Genomic DNA, 17,524 nt, shown 5'->3' with positions numbered 1-17,524 from the left:
AGACTAGACACAGCGGGAATTTGGATGTAAGAGTGTCGAGAAGGATCCGGTCTTAACACTTTTACTTGTCTTACTGCTGTGGGTTCACGGACACTGCTTATTACACTATGATGGAATATGCTCGCTGCCACATCACTGCATTTTAAAGAGCAGCCATATCAAGCAGGGGAACACTCTTCAGCATCCAATAGGATTTCAACAAGTAATCTTTCTTGGAGCAGCATTCAACTTGAACCCGAGTAAAGGCTGTACTCAAACAAGTATGTGGGAAGAGCCAAAATCCCTCTCACAGTAACATTTCTGAACTCTTTTTGCTATTGATCTAGTGACAGCAGCACGGTCTAGTCACCTACAAACACTGTAGGAGTGTAGAATTAAATTATTGCAGTCAAAATTCAAGCTCTCTCCAAGTCTTACACTTCAACTGTACACGATGCCTGGATATTAGCTTCCTATAAACGTAAGGTGACTTGAATTAAATGTAAATGCGAACAGGCTACTTTTTGTTCGAAATACTCTGACCTGATTAACCAAGCTTTTAGCAGATCTTAGTCCATTCGAAATTTGGCATGATTTACCAGAGCAATTTCAAATTCAGTATACACAAAATAAGCTTTTACAGGCAGTATCAATTTACTTACACAAAATGTATTAAATTATATGCGAGTAAACTTGCCCATGGGTGCGGAGTAGGTGAGTACTCCTGGAAAGCTGCAACTATTACAGTGTCCCAAGCGTGCTCCTGGATTTGTTTGAGAATTCCAAATAAACTTGAAATATACAAAAAAAATTGGTTGCAAGCCTATGTGCGTAAATTTGCTATTGTAGTGCAATTTGGGCCCATTTCCTTTGACAGTGAAGACTGAGTTGTTGTCTTCTGTAGAATAAAGAAGAGAGACTGGAAGTCCACCTCATATCAAGTGTGACTCCCTAAAATAGGTTTTAAGTAGCGGCCATCTTTGAGTGGCCCCGCAAACTAGTATTTTGCCTGCATGCTGGACTACAGGCAATAGCGTACCACCCGCGCCATACCCCATGTCTCCTGGATACAGCCGATAATCTTCCACAGCAGTATTCATATGGAGAGCGTGGCGGCAGTGGGTATACATGAGCTTTGTGTACGCTGTCCGGAGCTAGGCTTCTGAGGAGCACCAGGGACTTAGCCTGGACCTCCAATTGTGAGAAATGTAACATAAGTGATGCCTTTGTCAGGCAAGACCTCCACCGTTGAGGCATCACCCATCCCTTCCGGCACTAGCAAGGCGTGGCTAGTGTCCTATGGTTGGTGGAAATGTAGAAGGTAACCCGACCAAAGCCCTGAAGCCCCCACCTTGGTGATGTCATCTGTAATACAAATATATCACTGAACCTAAGCAAGGGTAAGTGATGTCTTGGTAAAATTGAGCCATCTTGTCATTCTAGGCTTAATATTCCAATACATAAGAAATATTTTAGTGACAAAATGCTAAGATGATCGAAGACTCAGTTTTACTTTATATGACAGTTTAAGAACGACATTTTCTGAAAATGACACTTAATGAATCTGAAGTTTGTTCATGCGTGGTGGCATTATAGATGTGCAAAGGGCTTGACTTGCACACGGACGTAATATGGCGCCCGAATGGAAGCTCTCACCGAGCAGGTTGCGTGGCGGCACACATCGGCATCTCCGGGACTACATCCAGTACTCCCTGGTCGGGGAATAAGGGGATACAGGTGGGGCGCAGGCCCCAGGGGCCAACACATAAATCCTGGAAGTTGCTGAAGAAATTGGCAGGCTGCACACTCAAAAAAGTGTCTGACTCCCTCCAGTGGAAGAAAAGGTGACAGACATGGCCGGCAAGAGAGTTCTCCATGCAGCAGTACCTTAGCAGGGGATCCCTCCTGCTATATACTCTTGCCCTGGGGACATCATTTACCACCCGGATCAAAGGGATACTCGCTCGGGATGCAGACTGCGGCCAGGACAGCGGGATGTGACATCCTTTGTTCAACCAGAGGTACTAATTTCACCCCGTCCTTCTCTCCCTTCTGGCTGACAGCAGTATATGAGCAGCAACCTGCGGAGTGAGGGTAGTGCCAGATTGGTGGAAGTCCAGAGAGTTCCCTCCACCCAGTCACAACTACAGTGGAACTGCTGGACCCGCCGGGGGCAAAAATCGTGGCCTGCAGTTGGGCAAGTGGTCGAATCCCAGTAAAAGGATAGACCATGTAGACGATAAGAGCCACACGATGGCCCAGGAAAGAATCTTGGAAAAATATGCCTTTCATAACACTCCAGAGGCCGGTGGAGGGGTTCATTTACCCGAGGCGGAGGATACAGACGTGGATGATCAGAGCCCCACACTTAATGAACTTCTACAGGCGATCAAAGAATCCAGGGCGGCCCTTGAAACAAAGATAGACAAAGTGGATGTCACACTGATCCAAGCGGACATGGTAAAGAGTAACCCATGCCTAGGTTTCTCTGAAGGAACATAGTACCTTCACTAAGACCATGACCGTGGATGTTTACCAGCTTAAAGAGATCACCCGTCAGCTACAGGCCCAAAGGACGCCGAATGCGGATTCCGCAGAAACAGTGTCAGGTTTCTGGGGATATCTGAGAAGGCGGAAGGAACAAACTTGGACAAATTGACTGAAGACTTCATACTCAGAAGAGTGAATACCAGCATCCTGTCCAAACATGTCACAGTGGAGAGAGCACACAGAGTGCCTGAAGCACCTCCCAGGCCGGGCGCAAGACAGAAACAATAATAGCTTGATTCACGAATTTGAAGACAGGGACACGGTACTGCAAGGAGTCCAGCAGCAGGGCCACTACAGTACGAAAACAAAACAGTCATGGTATTACCGGATTTTACACAGGGGGTTCATTCCAAATGACGTCTCTTTGACAAGGTAGAACAAGTACTCAGAAAAAACAATTCACAATATTCAATGTTATTCCCCATGCAACTTTGATTCCTCGATGATGGGAAATCCTGGTTCTGCTCTTCACCAGAGGACACATGGGAATGACTGGAGGGTACAGAGGCTGAGACAGGTGAGCCCCTGGCACTCTCCAATGTCCACAGAAAGTGGTGTGACAAGAGACAACAGCAAGGCCCGTGGAAAGGTGTAGACAGGTGGTGACTAACATGAAGGTCCAAAGCCACAGTGACCTGAGGAGAGAGACATACTAGTCCGGAGAGTTACACGCAGGACTTTGTTCCGAGGGTGTGGACAGAGTTCACAGAGACTGGAACTGGGGGGCTACTGGAATTTAACAGGCATGATGGGCGACAGATACCACAGGCTTTAGGATAGTGGGTAGTTCTACACTCGTAGCCTGGGGCCTAAGGGTTGGGGCAGACACCTCAGCAGACAAACACAGAGTCAGACAAAGACAACCTGCAGACCATACTTTGACCTTTGATGTTGCGCACCAGGATGAAGCCTACCGTATGTAGTCAGGCACTTACTATCTTTTCCTTGAACGTGAATGGGCGGAGGTGGAAACTGAAGAGGAGGTGGTGTCCCTCTTTCTGACTCCGCACAGCCCAGACATCCTACTGCTGCGGGACACTCATCTTGCGGGCAATAATTGTGCCTTCTTGGGATGGGGGAGATACACATTCCTGTTGCACTTGGGTTTCTTGACAGGCCTACGAGGTGTGGGCATTTTGGTTAAGAGGTCACTTCCATTAACAATCTCGAAGACATGGGTGTGCCCGGGAGGGCGCTATGGGGCAGTTTTGGGTGAGTGGAATGGGGGAAACACATGATGCTCACCTCCTTCTATTTCCCATTGAGGCCCCAGTCGCAAGAACTCCAGAAGATGGGGGGATGGTTACTGCAGACTCCACAGCCTACTACCATCTTATGGGGAGAATTTAACCTTACAATGAATGGGGAGCTGGATAGGCTGGTTCTAGGAGTGCAACAGTGGGTTTGGGTGGCCACACGACTGTCCACATTTACTGAGGCAGTCGGACTACAAGACGTTTGGTGGGACACATTCCACTGAGACAATACTCCTATGTGGCGGAGTCGGCTGGGTCCATGTCCAGACTTAATTATATTCTTGTTTCCCGCATTCAAGCGCAGAGACAACAAGACAACTGCTATTTGCCGAGGGGAATCTCAGACCCTCCCCACTTTACACCCACCAGAAACGGCGGCCCTCCAAGGGGAGGACTGAATGATTGATTGTTGAATCCCTGGGAGCTGCGTGAGTGGAATACTAGACAACTAATGACGACTAACACAGAATCATATGTTAAGGAGAACGTGGGCGCGGTCCCATCAGAAACGGTGACCTGAGAGGCCTATACTGAATCATGCATTTGCAAGGACTGTGCTAATTTTAAGTGTTTAAAAAAATGTCTATACCTACATTATATAACTATGGAAAGGTACACCTGTTCCTAAAACAGGAGTAATAAAAATATTTGGGTCTAGATATTTGCTGTTTAAATTTATAAAAGACATGAATTTGTAGCTCTGCAGAATAATTGGGAACTGACGATTTTTAATTAGTCAATATACGATGCTTTATATCTTGTTAATTTTATTGTTTTATTATTTTTGTTTGATTTTATCCTAATGAATCATTGGAAATTTGAGTGCAGAAGGTTAGGTGTCACCTGATTAGCAGTCTCTAGTGACGGTATTACAGTTTGCTCCACTGACATGAAACATAAAATTCACTCTGAGAATAACATGAGCTGTGAAAATGTTTATCCGATGTCCACTTTTACCCGATGTCCATTCTATAGACGGACCAACACATTTGTTGAATGGTTTTAACTCAAAAACTGTTTTAAGTATAAAGCACTTACCGCCTTTCGTTTCTCTTTCTTCTGAATAATTTTTTGGTTTGTGCAATTTCAGCTTCATGGGGCGTCAGATGGCTATCCTAATTAAAGGAGAAAACAAGATATAACACGTTTATAAAAAAAAAAAATAGATGTCCAGCAGTGATAACTTGCAGACACTGGTATATTAAATTATCGTGGTTTGTACATTTTTCTCGACAAACTTAGATGGATCAAACAGACAAATAGAAAAACATTTGACCGAAATAGAAAAAACATTTCTGCAAGGGATGTTTTTACGGAGAAACAGGGGTTTAAGGACATAAGTAATTCTGTCACCACAGCAACAGATTGATAAAAAAAACGGAGTTCAGCGGCTGTGTGGGGACACGGGGTCAGGTATCTCACAGCACCTGGCCTCTTTGACATCCTGAGAGAGAGCTCTATTTCATAATGCCTTTTAGTAAACAAATACAGACATGGGATGTCAGTTTGCAGCTGTTCGGTTTTATTTGAAAATCCTGGCTTGCAAGTTTTTTTCTTCCTGTAAACAGGCAAGTGTGTTTTCAGAAAAATGAGCCCGGCACAAAAAGGGCTCACTCCTCTGACAAGAAGCAGCAGGTTGTTAATATATGCAGTACATAAAAACACTCGAGTGCCTTTTAATGTAAAAACGAGAACTCAAAGTTCAAACAAAGATTTATTGCCATTTCAATTATCGGGAAAGGCAGTCCTTAGTATGAAACTAATATGAACTTATTGTGTATAGCGGCGTACCGCACTCCTGCCATTTCTAAGGGCTGTAAATAACAGGAGGACTGTTTTGCAGTGTAATGCACTTAATTTGGCGACCTCGGAATGATGGATGGTAGAGTTTGCCATGCCGGGGCCATGATCTTCAAATCACTGTTAGTGTCAGCAACAAGTCTCAACTTGCTGTTTCCGCTCCTCACGTTCCGGTCGGGCTCACTTGTGAGTGAGATGGAGAAATCACAAATCTTACTGTGACTTTGGGTGCTTAGCAAATGGAATTCACATATTGGTTTGCTCAGACCTTCCGCATTAAATTTAGAAAGTTCATAACTGATCCCAAGGGCACTGGACTTCTTATAGGAATCCAACTTACTTGTAGAGCCATTATGGAATCCTGCTTCCCACTGGCGTCTGACTCATCAGAACACATTAGCGATTTGAAATCAGTTGTTAGTTGTATACAGGCTTATGATTTTTCAGGCTTATGATTTTTCAGGCTTATGATTTTTCACGGTCAATCTCTTAAATTAGACTTATACCCATTGCCCTGAAGAAGGCTTGGGTTGCAAATCATGGCCAGGCAGGGTCCGAAACATTTATTTACACATCTTACCTGCATTACACATTTCATATTTCCAGTTAGTTAAAACCTTGCTATGATGTCACTGTTTTCGGTGTGTTTTATCAGCCTATCACAGAGAACATCTTAAGGACAGCAAAACACTATTATCTTTGTAGTTCTACTTCAAATAAGTTAATTTGCAACTTGTTATTTTGATAATACATCAGGCAATACCATTTTTCCTATTTTGTTTTGTGAATAAAGAGGGTCACAAAACAAAATCATTCCATACCATAACAAAATTAGACATTACGGTAAAGGCAAGGTAATTAGTCTTTTGCTAGTGCACCCCTCTTTTTTAAGCACTCACTCCTAAATTTGAGAAGATCACTGTGGAATGCTCTAACAACAAGGCCATGCAGTTCACTATAGCACCGGGCTCTTTCAATCAATCAATCAGGGGTTGGTAAAGTGCAACCACTCACACGTGAGGATCCCAAGGCGCTGGGCAGGATGGGGGCGGCTTGGTTGAATGCTGGGGTCATCCGAAAAGCCAGGTCTTGAGGTCCTTCCTGAACTAGGGAAGTGTGGGAGAGTGCCGGATGTGGAGTTGGATGGTGTTCAAGGCTTTGGCTGCGAGGTAGGAGAAGGACTTTCCTCCCGTTCTGGTCTTGCTGATACGTGGGACGGTGGCCAGAGAACTGGGCAGACCGGAGGTGTCTTTTGGGTGTGTGGAAGACGTTGGCTGTTTAGGCATGCGGGTTCAGTATTGTGAAGGGCCTTGTATGTGTGGGTGAGGAGATTGAAGGTTATTCTTCAATCGACTGGAAGCCAGTGGAGATCGCAGAGGTGTTGGGTGATGTGGCTGCGAAGGGGGATGTCGAGGATCGGTCTGGCAGCGGCATTCTGGGAAGTCTGGAGTTTGCGACGGAGTTTCTGGTTGATTCCGGCATATAAAGTGTTGCCATAGTACAGTCTGCTGCTGATGAGTGCGTGACAGTTTTTCTGGTTTCAGGTGGGAGCCATCTGAAAGTATTTCGAAGCATGAGGAGGGTGTTGAAGCAGGTCGAGGAGATCTGGCGGTTCATTGTGAGCGTGGAGGCCAGTATGATGCTGATGTTTCGTGCATGGTCAGTCGGGGTTGGGGGATTTCTGAGGGCAGAGGGCCACCAGGAGTCATTCCATGCGGAGGGGGTGGTGCCAAGGATGAGGACTTCTGTCTTTTCTAAGTTGTTTTTCAGGCAGCTGTTCTTCATCCAGATGCCGATGACTTTCATCACTTCTCGGATGGTGTCTGGTGATGTTGGGTTCGCCGGTGAGGGAGAGGGTCAGCTGGGTGTCAATTGGCATAGGAGGTGATGTTGAACCCGTGGTTCCCAACAATTGTTGTGAGAGAGCCATGTAGACGTTGAAGAGGGTGGGGCCCGTGAGAGGAGGCCTGGGGCACTCCACAGTTGATCTCTGTTGGTTCCGAGAGGTAGGGAGAGAGTCCGACCCAGTGATTTCCCCCGGCGAGGAAGGAGCGGATCCCGTCAAGAGCCTTGCGGTGGATGCAGGCATCTTGGAGTCTAGTAGCTGGGTGCAGTGGGAGACAGTGTCAAATGCGGCCGAGAGGTCCGGGAGGATGAGGGCTGCCATTTCAGAGGGCTGCCATTTCGCCCTTGTCGAGGAGGGAGATGACGTCGTCAGTGGCAATGTGTAGGGCGGTCTCGGTGCTGTGGTTGCTTCAGAATCCAGATCGGGAGATATCCAGGACTTTGTTAGCTTTGATGACGTTTGTTAGCTCGGTGTTGATGGCCTTTTCCATGGCCTTGACTGTGAAGGGAAGCAGGGAGATGGGCCTGAAGTTCTTGAGGTCCGTCGGGTCCACAGAGGGTACCCTCAGGAGAGAGTTGACTTCTGTGTGTTTTCAGTCTAGGAAGGTGGCGGTCTCGAAGGAGCAGTTGATCGTCCGACGTAGTTTGGGTGCGATGGCAGAGGTGGCTTTGTGGAAGATGTGGTGTGGGCATGGGTCTGAAAGTGATTCGGAGTGGATGCTTTTCATGGTCTTCAAGGTGTTTTGTGTCATGAGCTGGATCCATTTGAGCAGGGTCTGTTGGGTGGCATCGTATGAGAGGGGAGGCTGGAGTAGGGAGGTTGTCTTTTTTGTCGAAGTTGTCATAGATCATTTTGGTCTTGTGGTGGAAGAAGGTGCTGAGTCTGTTGCAGAGGTCTAGGGAGGGTGGGACGTCTTGTTTCGCTGCAGGGTTTGGTGAATTCCTAGATGATGGAGAAGAGCTCTTTGGGGTTGCTTGATTTAGTGAGGATTCTGTCTTAGAGGGATTTCTTCCTTGTGGATTTGATGAGTTGATGGTGTGAGGTGATGGCTTCTTTGTAGGTGGCGCAGGTTTCTGTGGTTTTGTTGTTTCACCATTTCTTTTCGAGTTGTCTGCAGGAGCGTCTGTATTCTTGGAGTGAAGGGGTGAACCAGCTTGCTTTCTTGCTGTGCCGTATGGTGGCTTTCTTGAGGGGAGAGAGCATGTCAGCACAGTTCGTGATCCAGCCATGGAGGCTGCGTGCTGCAGTGTTTGCGTCTGATGTAGTTGGTGGTGGGGTGCTGACTAGGGCAGAGGTGAGCTTGTCTTGGGTAATTTTGTTCCATCTTCTCCAGGGGAAGCAGTGGGCGTGCTTGTGCATGGTGGATTTTTTGAAGAAGTAGATGCAGTGGTGATATGCCCAGAGAAGTTCCGTGGTGTGGCTGTAGGAGACGCTGTTTCCTTCAGTGAAGACGTAGTGTGTGTGTCACGCTGTGTGCGTGGGGGCGGTGACTGGATGTTTCAGCCCTATGTTGGCGAGGTTCTCCAGGAGGGAGGAGGTGTTTGAGTCGGAGTGGTTGTCCAGGTGGAAGTCTAGGTCTCAGAGTAGGATGTATTCTGTGGATGCGAGGGCGTGGGGTGCGATGTCGGGTGCAGAGATAGCGTTGGTCCAGGTTTTCTTGAGGAAGGTGACATCGGGCACTCGCTGAAGTGTTGAAGAGGTCCCAGATTTCTATGGCGTGTTTGTGTAGGGAACGTACGTTGAGGAGGATGCAGTTGAGCGGTTTGTGAGCATTAATGTACGGTAGGTTGGGAGACGCTGAGTGTAGACAAGAGTGGGGGCTGTGGGTATTGTTCAGCGTTGAGAGCTGGCAGTTGTTGCATCCGGGGTTGAGATCATGGAGGGTGTTGGAGTTGTAGGGGTGGGAGATCAGAGGGCCAGGGTCCCTGGCGCTGGTCGCGGACAGGCGCAGACGAGCTTGCCTTTGTCCTGCTAGCGGTGAGCCCGCTGCATGAGTCTGCTGTGCATCCGCCATTAAGTAGGGATCGGGGGAGGGCGGGTCAGCTGGGAGGCACGAGCGGGAAGGGCACACTGGAGGGGCCGTGGGGGAGCAGCGGCGGGGGAAAACGAGGGAAAAACTAAGGAAAGAGTGAGAAGAGTGAAAAAAGAAAAAGACGTGACAGAAGGGCAAACGAAGGAAAGAGAAAGAAAGAGAAGGAAAGGAAAGAGAAAAAGAGGGCACAAAAGGAAAGAGGCAAGAGAGGCAGAGGCAGAACAGCAGAAGAGGAGAGTGCTCTCCCACTAGACCACCAGGGTTGAGTCACAGGCAGGTGCCTGCGGGTGGAGGAGGGCCTTGAACACCCTTCAACTGTGAGCTCAGGCGGCAGCAATTTGTGTTAGAGCTGAGCAGGGGGACAGCAGTCACACTCACCAGTTCAGTGTTCTTGCATCCACCATGCCTCTAAAATAGACACGTATTGTCAAAGCCAATAGGTATGGCCTTGGAAAGCCCCCTATGTTATTTTTTATGTATTACAACATATGCAAAAGGCATTAAAACCTTCAAAGTAAAAAGTAAAAAAAAATACGAACACCTAAAGTTGGCATGCATGCACATCCCTGAAAAAAAGCAAAAAATGACCTATCACAAAAATTAGTGAAAGCAGAAATTGGCCCAAAAGCCTTGCTACTGAAGTGGACTACTTTTTTAAGAAGCCCTTGAATACCTCAGTCGTTCATGATCAAAACGCAGCGTAGAAAACAATAGCAAAATACACCCATCATGTTTTTTCATACATTCATTTGGGTTACATTTTCTTACATATCATGAAGAACTTCATAAATCAATAGTTTATTTATTTACAATTGTTTTTAGATGATGTTATCCTCCCCATTAGAATGTTTTACATTAATAAAAGTAGCTGCGAAAAACAGTGGTGTAGAGTAACTTTAAGAGCACGATGCAGAAGCGTGAAGTGTAATAGAAGGATTTTTGTAGAGTTTAAGGGCCGGATTCATACAGCCTTCTCCACATTCCAGTGCAGGCCATAAGCATCAAGCATTTGCAATGCAATCGGTCTCGCATTTGGGACTTTATATGTATTTAGCTAAACAGCAAATTAGCCTGGGTGCTGAAACATCTACTGTTCTTTACATGGAGGGAAAGTAAGCACCGAACTGCGTGACCTGCCATATATGGGAATACATGGAGAGAAATACTGCCTTTCAGCGGGAAATGTTATAGTCCAAAGCTTTGTTTTTAATATAAAATCAGGGCCTTCGTTGGTCATATCACTGAAAATACAAGATTTGAAAACAATATTATGGTCTACTGGTGCTCGTGGATGACAATTTCTATGGACTGGAATCTAAAGTATGCTTAAGTGACTCTGGTATTTTACTGACCTCTGCTGGTCGTTTTCTATCAAGAAAGTTAAATAGAGGCAGTTGCCAGAAAAATAAAAAAAAGCAAGTCCCTCAAGAGAAAGCAATTCTGGTATTTTACTGATCTCAACTGGTTGTTTTCTATAAAGACAGTTATATAGAGGCAGTTGAACAGAAAAAAAAGTCCCTAAGAGGAAGCAGACAAGTCTAGGGCTAATCTCCAGACTGCAAAGTACATACACATATATGTATATACTAAAGTATATAAGTATATACTAAACTATATACAAGATGTCTCGAATGCTTGACCTAAAAGTGATCTTGCCTTTGCAAATCCATTAACGATTGTGTAATATAAGCATTCACAGGCTTTTTCTGAGCCTGCTCGCACCCTCGGAGTGTTCAGAGATTTACTACAGTTAACAGGAGGAGTAAATGCAGTTTTAGAGTTTACATGGTCCCAGTGTTATTGTAGGGGAAGGCTTTTGTCCATGGGGACACTTCTAATGCACAAATGTGACAGAATGTATCCTTAAGCAATTGTGGATTATTACCGACTGTACATGCGGACATGATTCAGCAAATGTACTAATGTTTTCAGGGAGTTCACCTGAAAACCTACAAAAGTTGCACCCTTGTGAATTCCCATACGAAGATGTAATCCTGTGGGTACACATATTTTTTGCGAATCAGGTACTTTATTGTGGCATCTTCTATTTCTATCGTAGTGACCGTGTATGACATACTGGTGTTGTTGCTATGTATGACATACCGGGGTTCTGTAGAATGTAGGTGGGAGGTTGGTTCTTAGTTAGCGGTTGGAGCTGATGGGATGCTGTTGGATAGGATCTTTCTATGAAGAATGAGTAAGAGGGCATGTATTTTCCTTGTTGGTGCAAACGTCCAGCTGTTGATCAATTGTCTTTGCGCTATGGCCGCTGCTTCTGGTTGATCTACTGTAAGCTAATGAAGGAGGCAATATTCCTTCTAATGTTGGATGGCTACGTTTTGTTTATTTCATTTTCAAAGGTGGAACATTTTCTACACACAAGTTTAAGTGTGGACTTCCATACAAATAACAGCATTTTTAACCCACCCCACATCAGGGCATTTAAGACCCAAACAAATTCGGTCCTCTGTTCCAAACTGAAACACTTGGATGTGGCCCAGAATTAACACCAGGGAGACGATTCACAATGCTCTTCATTTTGATTCAACAATAACAGTATCAATTATTTCGTTATCAAGCTCTTGGAAAAAGCCCTTCATAGAGAACATTTTTTATATAGAAATATTACCAACAAACTGAAATTGAGTTTTGAGTGCTTAGCCAGCCTAGCTTTCTCAATAAGATAAATCATTATTGTGATGAAACAATTCTGTACAGGTGCTCAGCGTTGTGGGGTACCCGCTGCCATCTTTTTCAGTGGCGGCGTTAGTTTAAGATCGGCAGTAGAAAAACCTCAAATCAACAATGTCTTGCAGCACTAACAGCAAAATACAGTTTGCATTGAAGCAACTCGTAGCCTAACCCATTCCAGTCCACTGAAAAAGGTAAGCACGGAACGGCTGAGGGCCTACGCTACCCCACGCCTGCAGCGCGGGACTCGTTATTTTAAACCAATTCAGCTATTCAAGTAAACTGAGGTGGTGGAAATTGACAGCAACTGCCATGTCATTGGAGCGGTAGATGGTATTTTCTATACACTAGAGGTCTCCTACCTTTTCTCTAATACGAACTACTTATGTTCAATGAAAATCATCCCGAGCTACTAATATTAGTGATGTAATAGCGACCACCCCATTCCAGACGGCCAGCAGTGAGCACATCAGTGCATTAGGCAGCGCTGCCTGCTGTGATGGAACAAATGAAAGAGACTGCCATTTCATTAGAGCAGCAGACAGTCATTACAATACATATAAAAAACAACAGAAAAGAGAGGGATAGTCACTCTTGTTCCCCCTAACGAATATACTCAAAAACAACAAAAGAGTAACTGTTATATCTAAAAAAAAAAATATAGGCCGGCACAAGGAAAGACTTATTTCTTTAAAAGAACCCTCACTCACCGACCTGGTTGGTGACGTGCTTCATCATTGGGTTCCCACCAGAGAGGCCGAATGCCTCCCTGGTGTGCTACAACGCCTGAGTTACAGCGGAGCAGGTTTTTTTGTGCAAGGATGTGAGTGTGGGGAGTAGTGTGAATTTAAAAGGTGGCAGGTTTTGACCTTTCCTTGTGGTGTCCTATTTTTTAGATATAACAGTTACTATTTTGTTGCTTTTGAGTCATTACAATACACCAGCTTCCCATTACCAAGAGTAAATCATTTGAGGGAGACTACAAAATGTTGTGTTTTACTAAGTCTGTTGTTAGTAGCCACAGTTAGGGGTCTTTTCGCTTCCAAATTAGAAGCTTTGACAGTAACAGGTAGTACCAGACATTTCCCTTCCTTCAGCTATCCCCATCTTTTTGCTGATGGGGATGGTAAAAACAACGCTCACTGAGGCAGTAAAATCTTATCACCCTCAGAGGGACAAGCACCCAAGTTACCCACCACATTTTATGCATTAAACCTGTTAACTGAGGCACTCTAAATGAGCATGTTAATTGATAGAGTGCATTACCTTTTTGCATTTTTCCCACTGGACAAAAAGTGAAGGACTCCCCTGTACTAAAATAATGTTTTGAATCTGGCAAATACAACAGAGTTCCAGTTTGAAACTTCCACCAGTATTACATACTGAGCAAAGTCAATTATTTCACATTGGACCCCTTAAATCTCTAAATCAACAATTACATCCTACAGGGTATATTACCTTCTCATTTTGATCACCTCTGTAAATGGGAAGTGTAAAAACATGGTAAAACAAAGCAAACCCAGATTACACGCATGCACGCCTACTAGAAGTAGAAATAACATTGCTGGAGTTCAGAAGGGAATGAGCAATAAAAGATGTCTTGAAAGTTTGTCTTTATCTTGTTACATTTGCTGTGCTTTAAAGCCAGAGGTCAAATGTCAGTCTAGGTCTTCTGACACATTTCTTCTTATTCGTTTGACATGGAGCTTGGTGTTTACTTTTTTTTCTCTGACTGCTAAGCGAGAGGATTTTGTAAAGTGAACTACGTGTCAATCCTGCTGGAATACAAGGAGTGAGAAAGGAAAGGCTGAAAGGCTGTTGGATGTCACTCTTTCTAAAACAAAAAAAAGTAAATACATGTAAATGTATTGCATTGTAATTGCTTTTAGATAGCGCTTACTATCCCTGACGAGGCGTAGGAGCACTTTTTCGGCGAGTAGCACGTTACTCCGGGACCCATAAAGGATTAGTGTTGAATTAGTATAGTGAAATATGAAAGTAATTAAAGTGGTGGATAGGTTAGTCAGTTATTTGGAAGCGGAAGGCTAGAAGAGGAAAAAAAGTTTGTATTTAAATAGCGCTTGTTATCCCTGATGGGGTGTGGAAGCACATTTTTTTGGGGGGTGGGGGGGCAGTAGTAAGCTACTCCGGGGTGTTTAAGGGCTTTTCTGGCGAGTAGCACACTACTCCCAAACCCATAAAGGATTAGTGTTGAAAATTAGTATAGTGGGATACTAAAGTAATTTGAGTGGTGAATATGTTATTCAATTATTTGGATTGAGAAGGGTTGGGGAGGGGTAGAAAAGGGAAAAGGTTTGCACTTATATAGTGCTTGTAACCCTGATGGGGTGTTGAGGCGCTTTATTGGCGAGTAGCACGCTACTCCGGAACCCCTAAAGGATTAGTGTTGAAAATTAGTATAGTGAAATATGAAAGTAGTTTGAGTGGTGGATGTGTTATTAAGTTGGATAGAGAAAGGTAGCAGAGGGATAGAAGAGGGAAAAGGTTTGCATTTATATAATGCTTGCCTACCTCTGATGAGGTGTTGAAGCGCTGTTTTGGCGAGTAGCACACTACTCTGGGACCCATAAAGGATTAGTGTTGAATTAGTATAGTGGAATATGAAATTTGAGAAGTGCACATGTAAGCCTGTTATTTTGATTGAAAAGGATAGCGGAGGGATAGGAGAATAAAGGATTTTTTTTGGAGGTCATAGCAGTAGGAGGAGGCTTTTGGATGAGTAAAAAGGGGTTGTGGAGGGGAAGAGTCAGAGGGAAGAGTTTAGAAGGTTTGTTTTGGGGATCGGTAAAATAAAAGAGGGGGTGAGAAATAGGGTAGTGCATTGGATATGCTGAATTTGAAGAAAGTGATAAATATATAGATCCATAAGTACATTGAAAGTATATGGATGCATAAAGGAGGTAGGTATATGTAGATTAAAGATATTTATAGAGCTACAGGATGAGAAATAGGGTAGTGGATTGGATATGCTTTTCAGGAGGAAAGTAAACACACAGATCCAAGTACATGGAAAGATGCACCAGATAACCTCCGGTTTTCAAGTGTTATTGTACTTTATTATTATTTTGTTAACATAATTATTCTACATGTTTATACAAAGCAATACACAAAGATAGGTACACATCTCTAGTAAAAATAAATGATTATATAAAGAGGGATATGCTGTACATTTTCTGTTTGCGTATGTTGCTTATGTGGGGAAGAGCCAATTCTTGAGTAGTTTTCTGAAGATAAGGTGGCTGTCCGTGGATCTTATGTTGGGGGTGCGGGGGGTATAGAGTTACATAGTTTGGCTGCTTGATCAGAGAAGGATGTGCCACTCATGGTTTTTTTCTTGTATCTTGGGATTTTGAGGCCAGGTGCTATTTTAGAGCGGAAGTTCCTTTGTTGAATGTGTTTGGTGATTTTATTCCTGATGAAGAGCGGTCCCATTCCATGTATTGCTTTGTGCATTACACAAATATTTCAAAATATACCAGCAGTTAAAAAAGCATTATCAATGCACTGTTTTTGTAATTCTAAAGTGTGATGGAAGCAAAGATTTTCAATAAAATCGAAGTAAATCAAAACACTTTACTTAGTGATGTACAAATGATAATTAGCCCCTGAAAACCGATTTCCACACATTGTCGCTTGGCTATATATAATTTTACTGGTAAATCTGCACATCTGTGAAAATGTAGTGCCCACTTCAATTGAAAATGCGCTATCTGTAAATGAGTGAGCTAACACACCATGCTATATTAACATATTTCTGACAGTGTTCTCCACAATGCACCGTCTACATACCACTCTCCTGCTTAAAAGGCGTGGCTCATTTGGGTATACATGTTCTTTGAGTGACAATTTAATTTTTCACAATCCCTAAGACTTTGGTGATTTTCCCGTGATGGTGGCACCCCTGCTGTGAAATTCATTCCAGGGGGGCTGAAAAAATAGGTGGTAGAGCATGACTATAGAAAGCTCTGAATGCCATAGTTACCTGCAGAACCCGGAAGTGGAGGCATTGGAGTGAGGTAGAAATTAGGGACAGAGTTATGAGGGTAGAGCCCAAGGGTAGAGTGTTGTGGAGTAGAATGGCATAGGGTGTAGTGTCATATACTGTTGTGGAGTAGAGTGGAGGATAGTAGAGTGGAGGATAGTAGAGTAGAGTAGAGTGGAGGATAGTAGAGTAGAGTAGAGTGGAGGATAGTAGAGTAGAGTAGAGTGGAGGATAGTAGAGTAGAGTAGAGTGGAGGATAGTAGAGTAGAGTGGAGGATAGTAGAGTAGAGTGGAGGATAGTAGAGTAGAGTGGAGGATAGTAGAGTAGAGTGGAGGATAGTAGAGTAGAGTGGAGGATAGTAGAGTAGAGTGGAGGATAGTAGAGTAGAGTGGAGGATAGTAGAGTAGAGTGGAGGATAGTAGAGTAGAGTGGAGGATAGTAGAGTAGAGTGGAGGATAGTAGAGTAGAGTGGAGGATAGTAGAGTGGAGGATAGTAGAGTGGCGTAAAGTAGAGTGGCGTAAAGTAGAGTGGCGTAAAGTAGAGTGGCGTAAAGTAGAGTGGCGTAGAGTAGAGTAGAGTGGCGTAGAGTAGAGTGGCGTAGAGTAGAGTGAAGTGCAATAGAGTGGGTTAGAATGGTGTAGAGTAGAACAGAGTGGAGCGGAGGGGAGTATTCATGGTACACAGTTTTACTAATAAAACTATACAGCGTGCAAACAATACTGTGTGGAAATCAGCAACACCTACTATGTTGATTTGTTTTGACCGTATTAAAATATTTGTAATCACCACAATTAGGAATTATGCAAAATGCGCTTCATTTCTGCTTTCCGAATTCTGATATTTTCTGAAATGTTTGTACAGTTAATTTACTGGCATTTAAATGTTGATGTGTAGTAGAAAAAAATAACATCCTGCAGCCTTCCCTTTCACACCCAGGGTACCCATGAAGATGCCTGTTTATTGCCAATCTATTGCCAATCCACTCCTAGCGCCTATGGTGTGAGCGTGAAATTGAGGAAGAGGATTGTTTAAGTTATGCTATTAGTAAAAAACACTGGCCAAAATAAACAGCCCAGGCATGCGAGATAAATGAACTGCGGCAGAGATAAATAGAATCAGTGAAGCAGAAAAAGTTTTCAAAGAAATACAGCACGTTTACTGCTGTAATCTAGTATACAATGGAGACAACTGAAAACTGAGTGCCATACAAAACAAGCCTTGGCATAGCCAATAGATCTCGCTTTTGGAACCTTATAAGTATTTAGTCATGCAGCACAATATCCTTGGTGCAACAACATTAACTGTTGCATGGTTAAACACTTATAAGGCCCCAAAGGCGAGACCTATTGGCTATGCCAATGCTTG

At 44.0% G+C, this 17,524-nt stretch overlaps 1 protein-coding gene across 5 annotated transcripts in view; it reads right to left on the bottom strand.

Annotated features, from left to right (window-relative positions):
- Nucleotides 1–17,524, bottom strand: part of CTIF (cap binding complex dependent translation initiation factor) — a 1,024,851-nt gene that overhangs the window by 564,962 nt on the left and 442,365 nt on the right. For all 5 annotated transcript variants that reach the window (XM_085629575.1, XM_085629546.1, XM_085629566.1 and 2 more), the window contains one exon: nucleotides 4,824–4,900. In XM_085629575.1, the coding sequence (XP_085485701.1) occupies nucleotides 4,824–4,900 (77 nt within the window). The remainder of the gene's footprint in view (nucleotides 1–4,823; nucleotides 4,901–17,524) is intronic.

This window comes from Triturus cristatus, chromosome 2_1, assembly GCF_964204655.1.
Source record: "Triturus cristatus chromosome 2_1, aTriCri1.1, whole genome shotgun sequence".
In the NCBI taxonomy this organism is placed as follows: domain Eukaryota; kingdom Metazoa; phylum Chordata; class Amphibia; order Caudata; family Salamandridae; genus Triturus; species Triturus cristatus.
The sequence above is the reverse complement of the archived record's forward strand: the minus strand, read 5'-3'. Positions and strand labels throughout refer to the sequence as shown.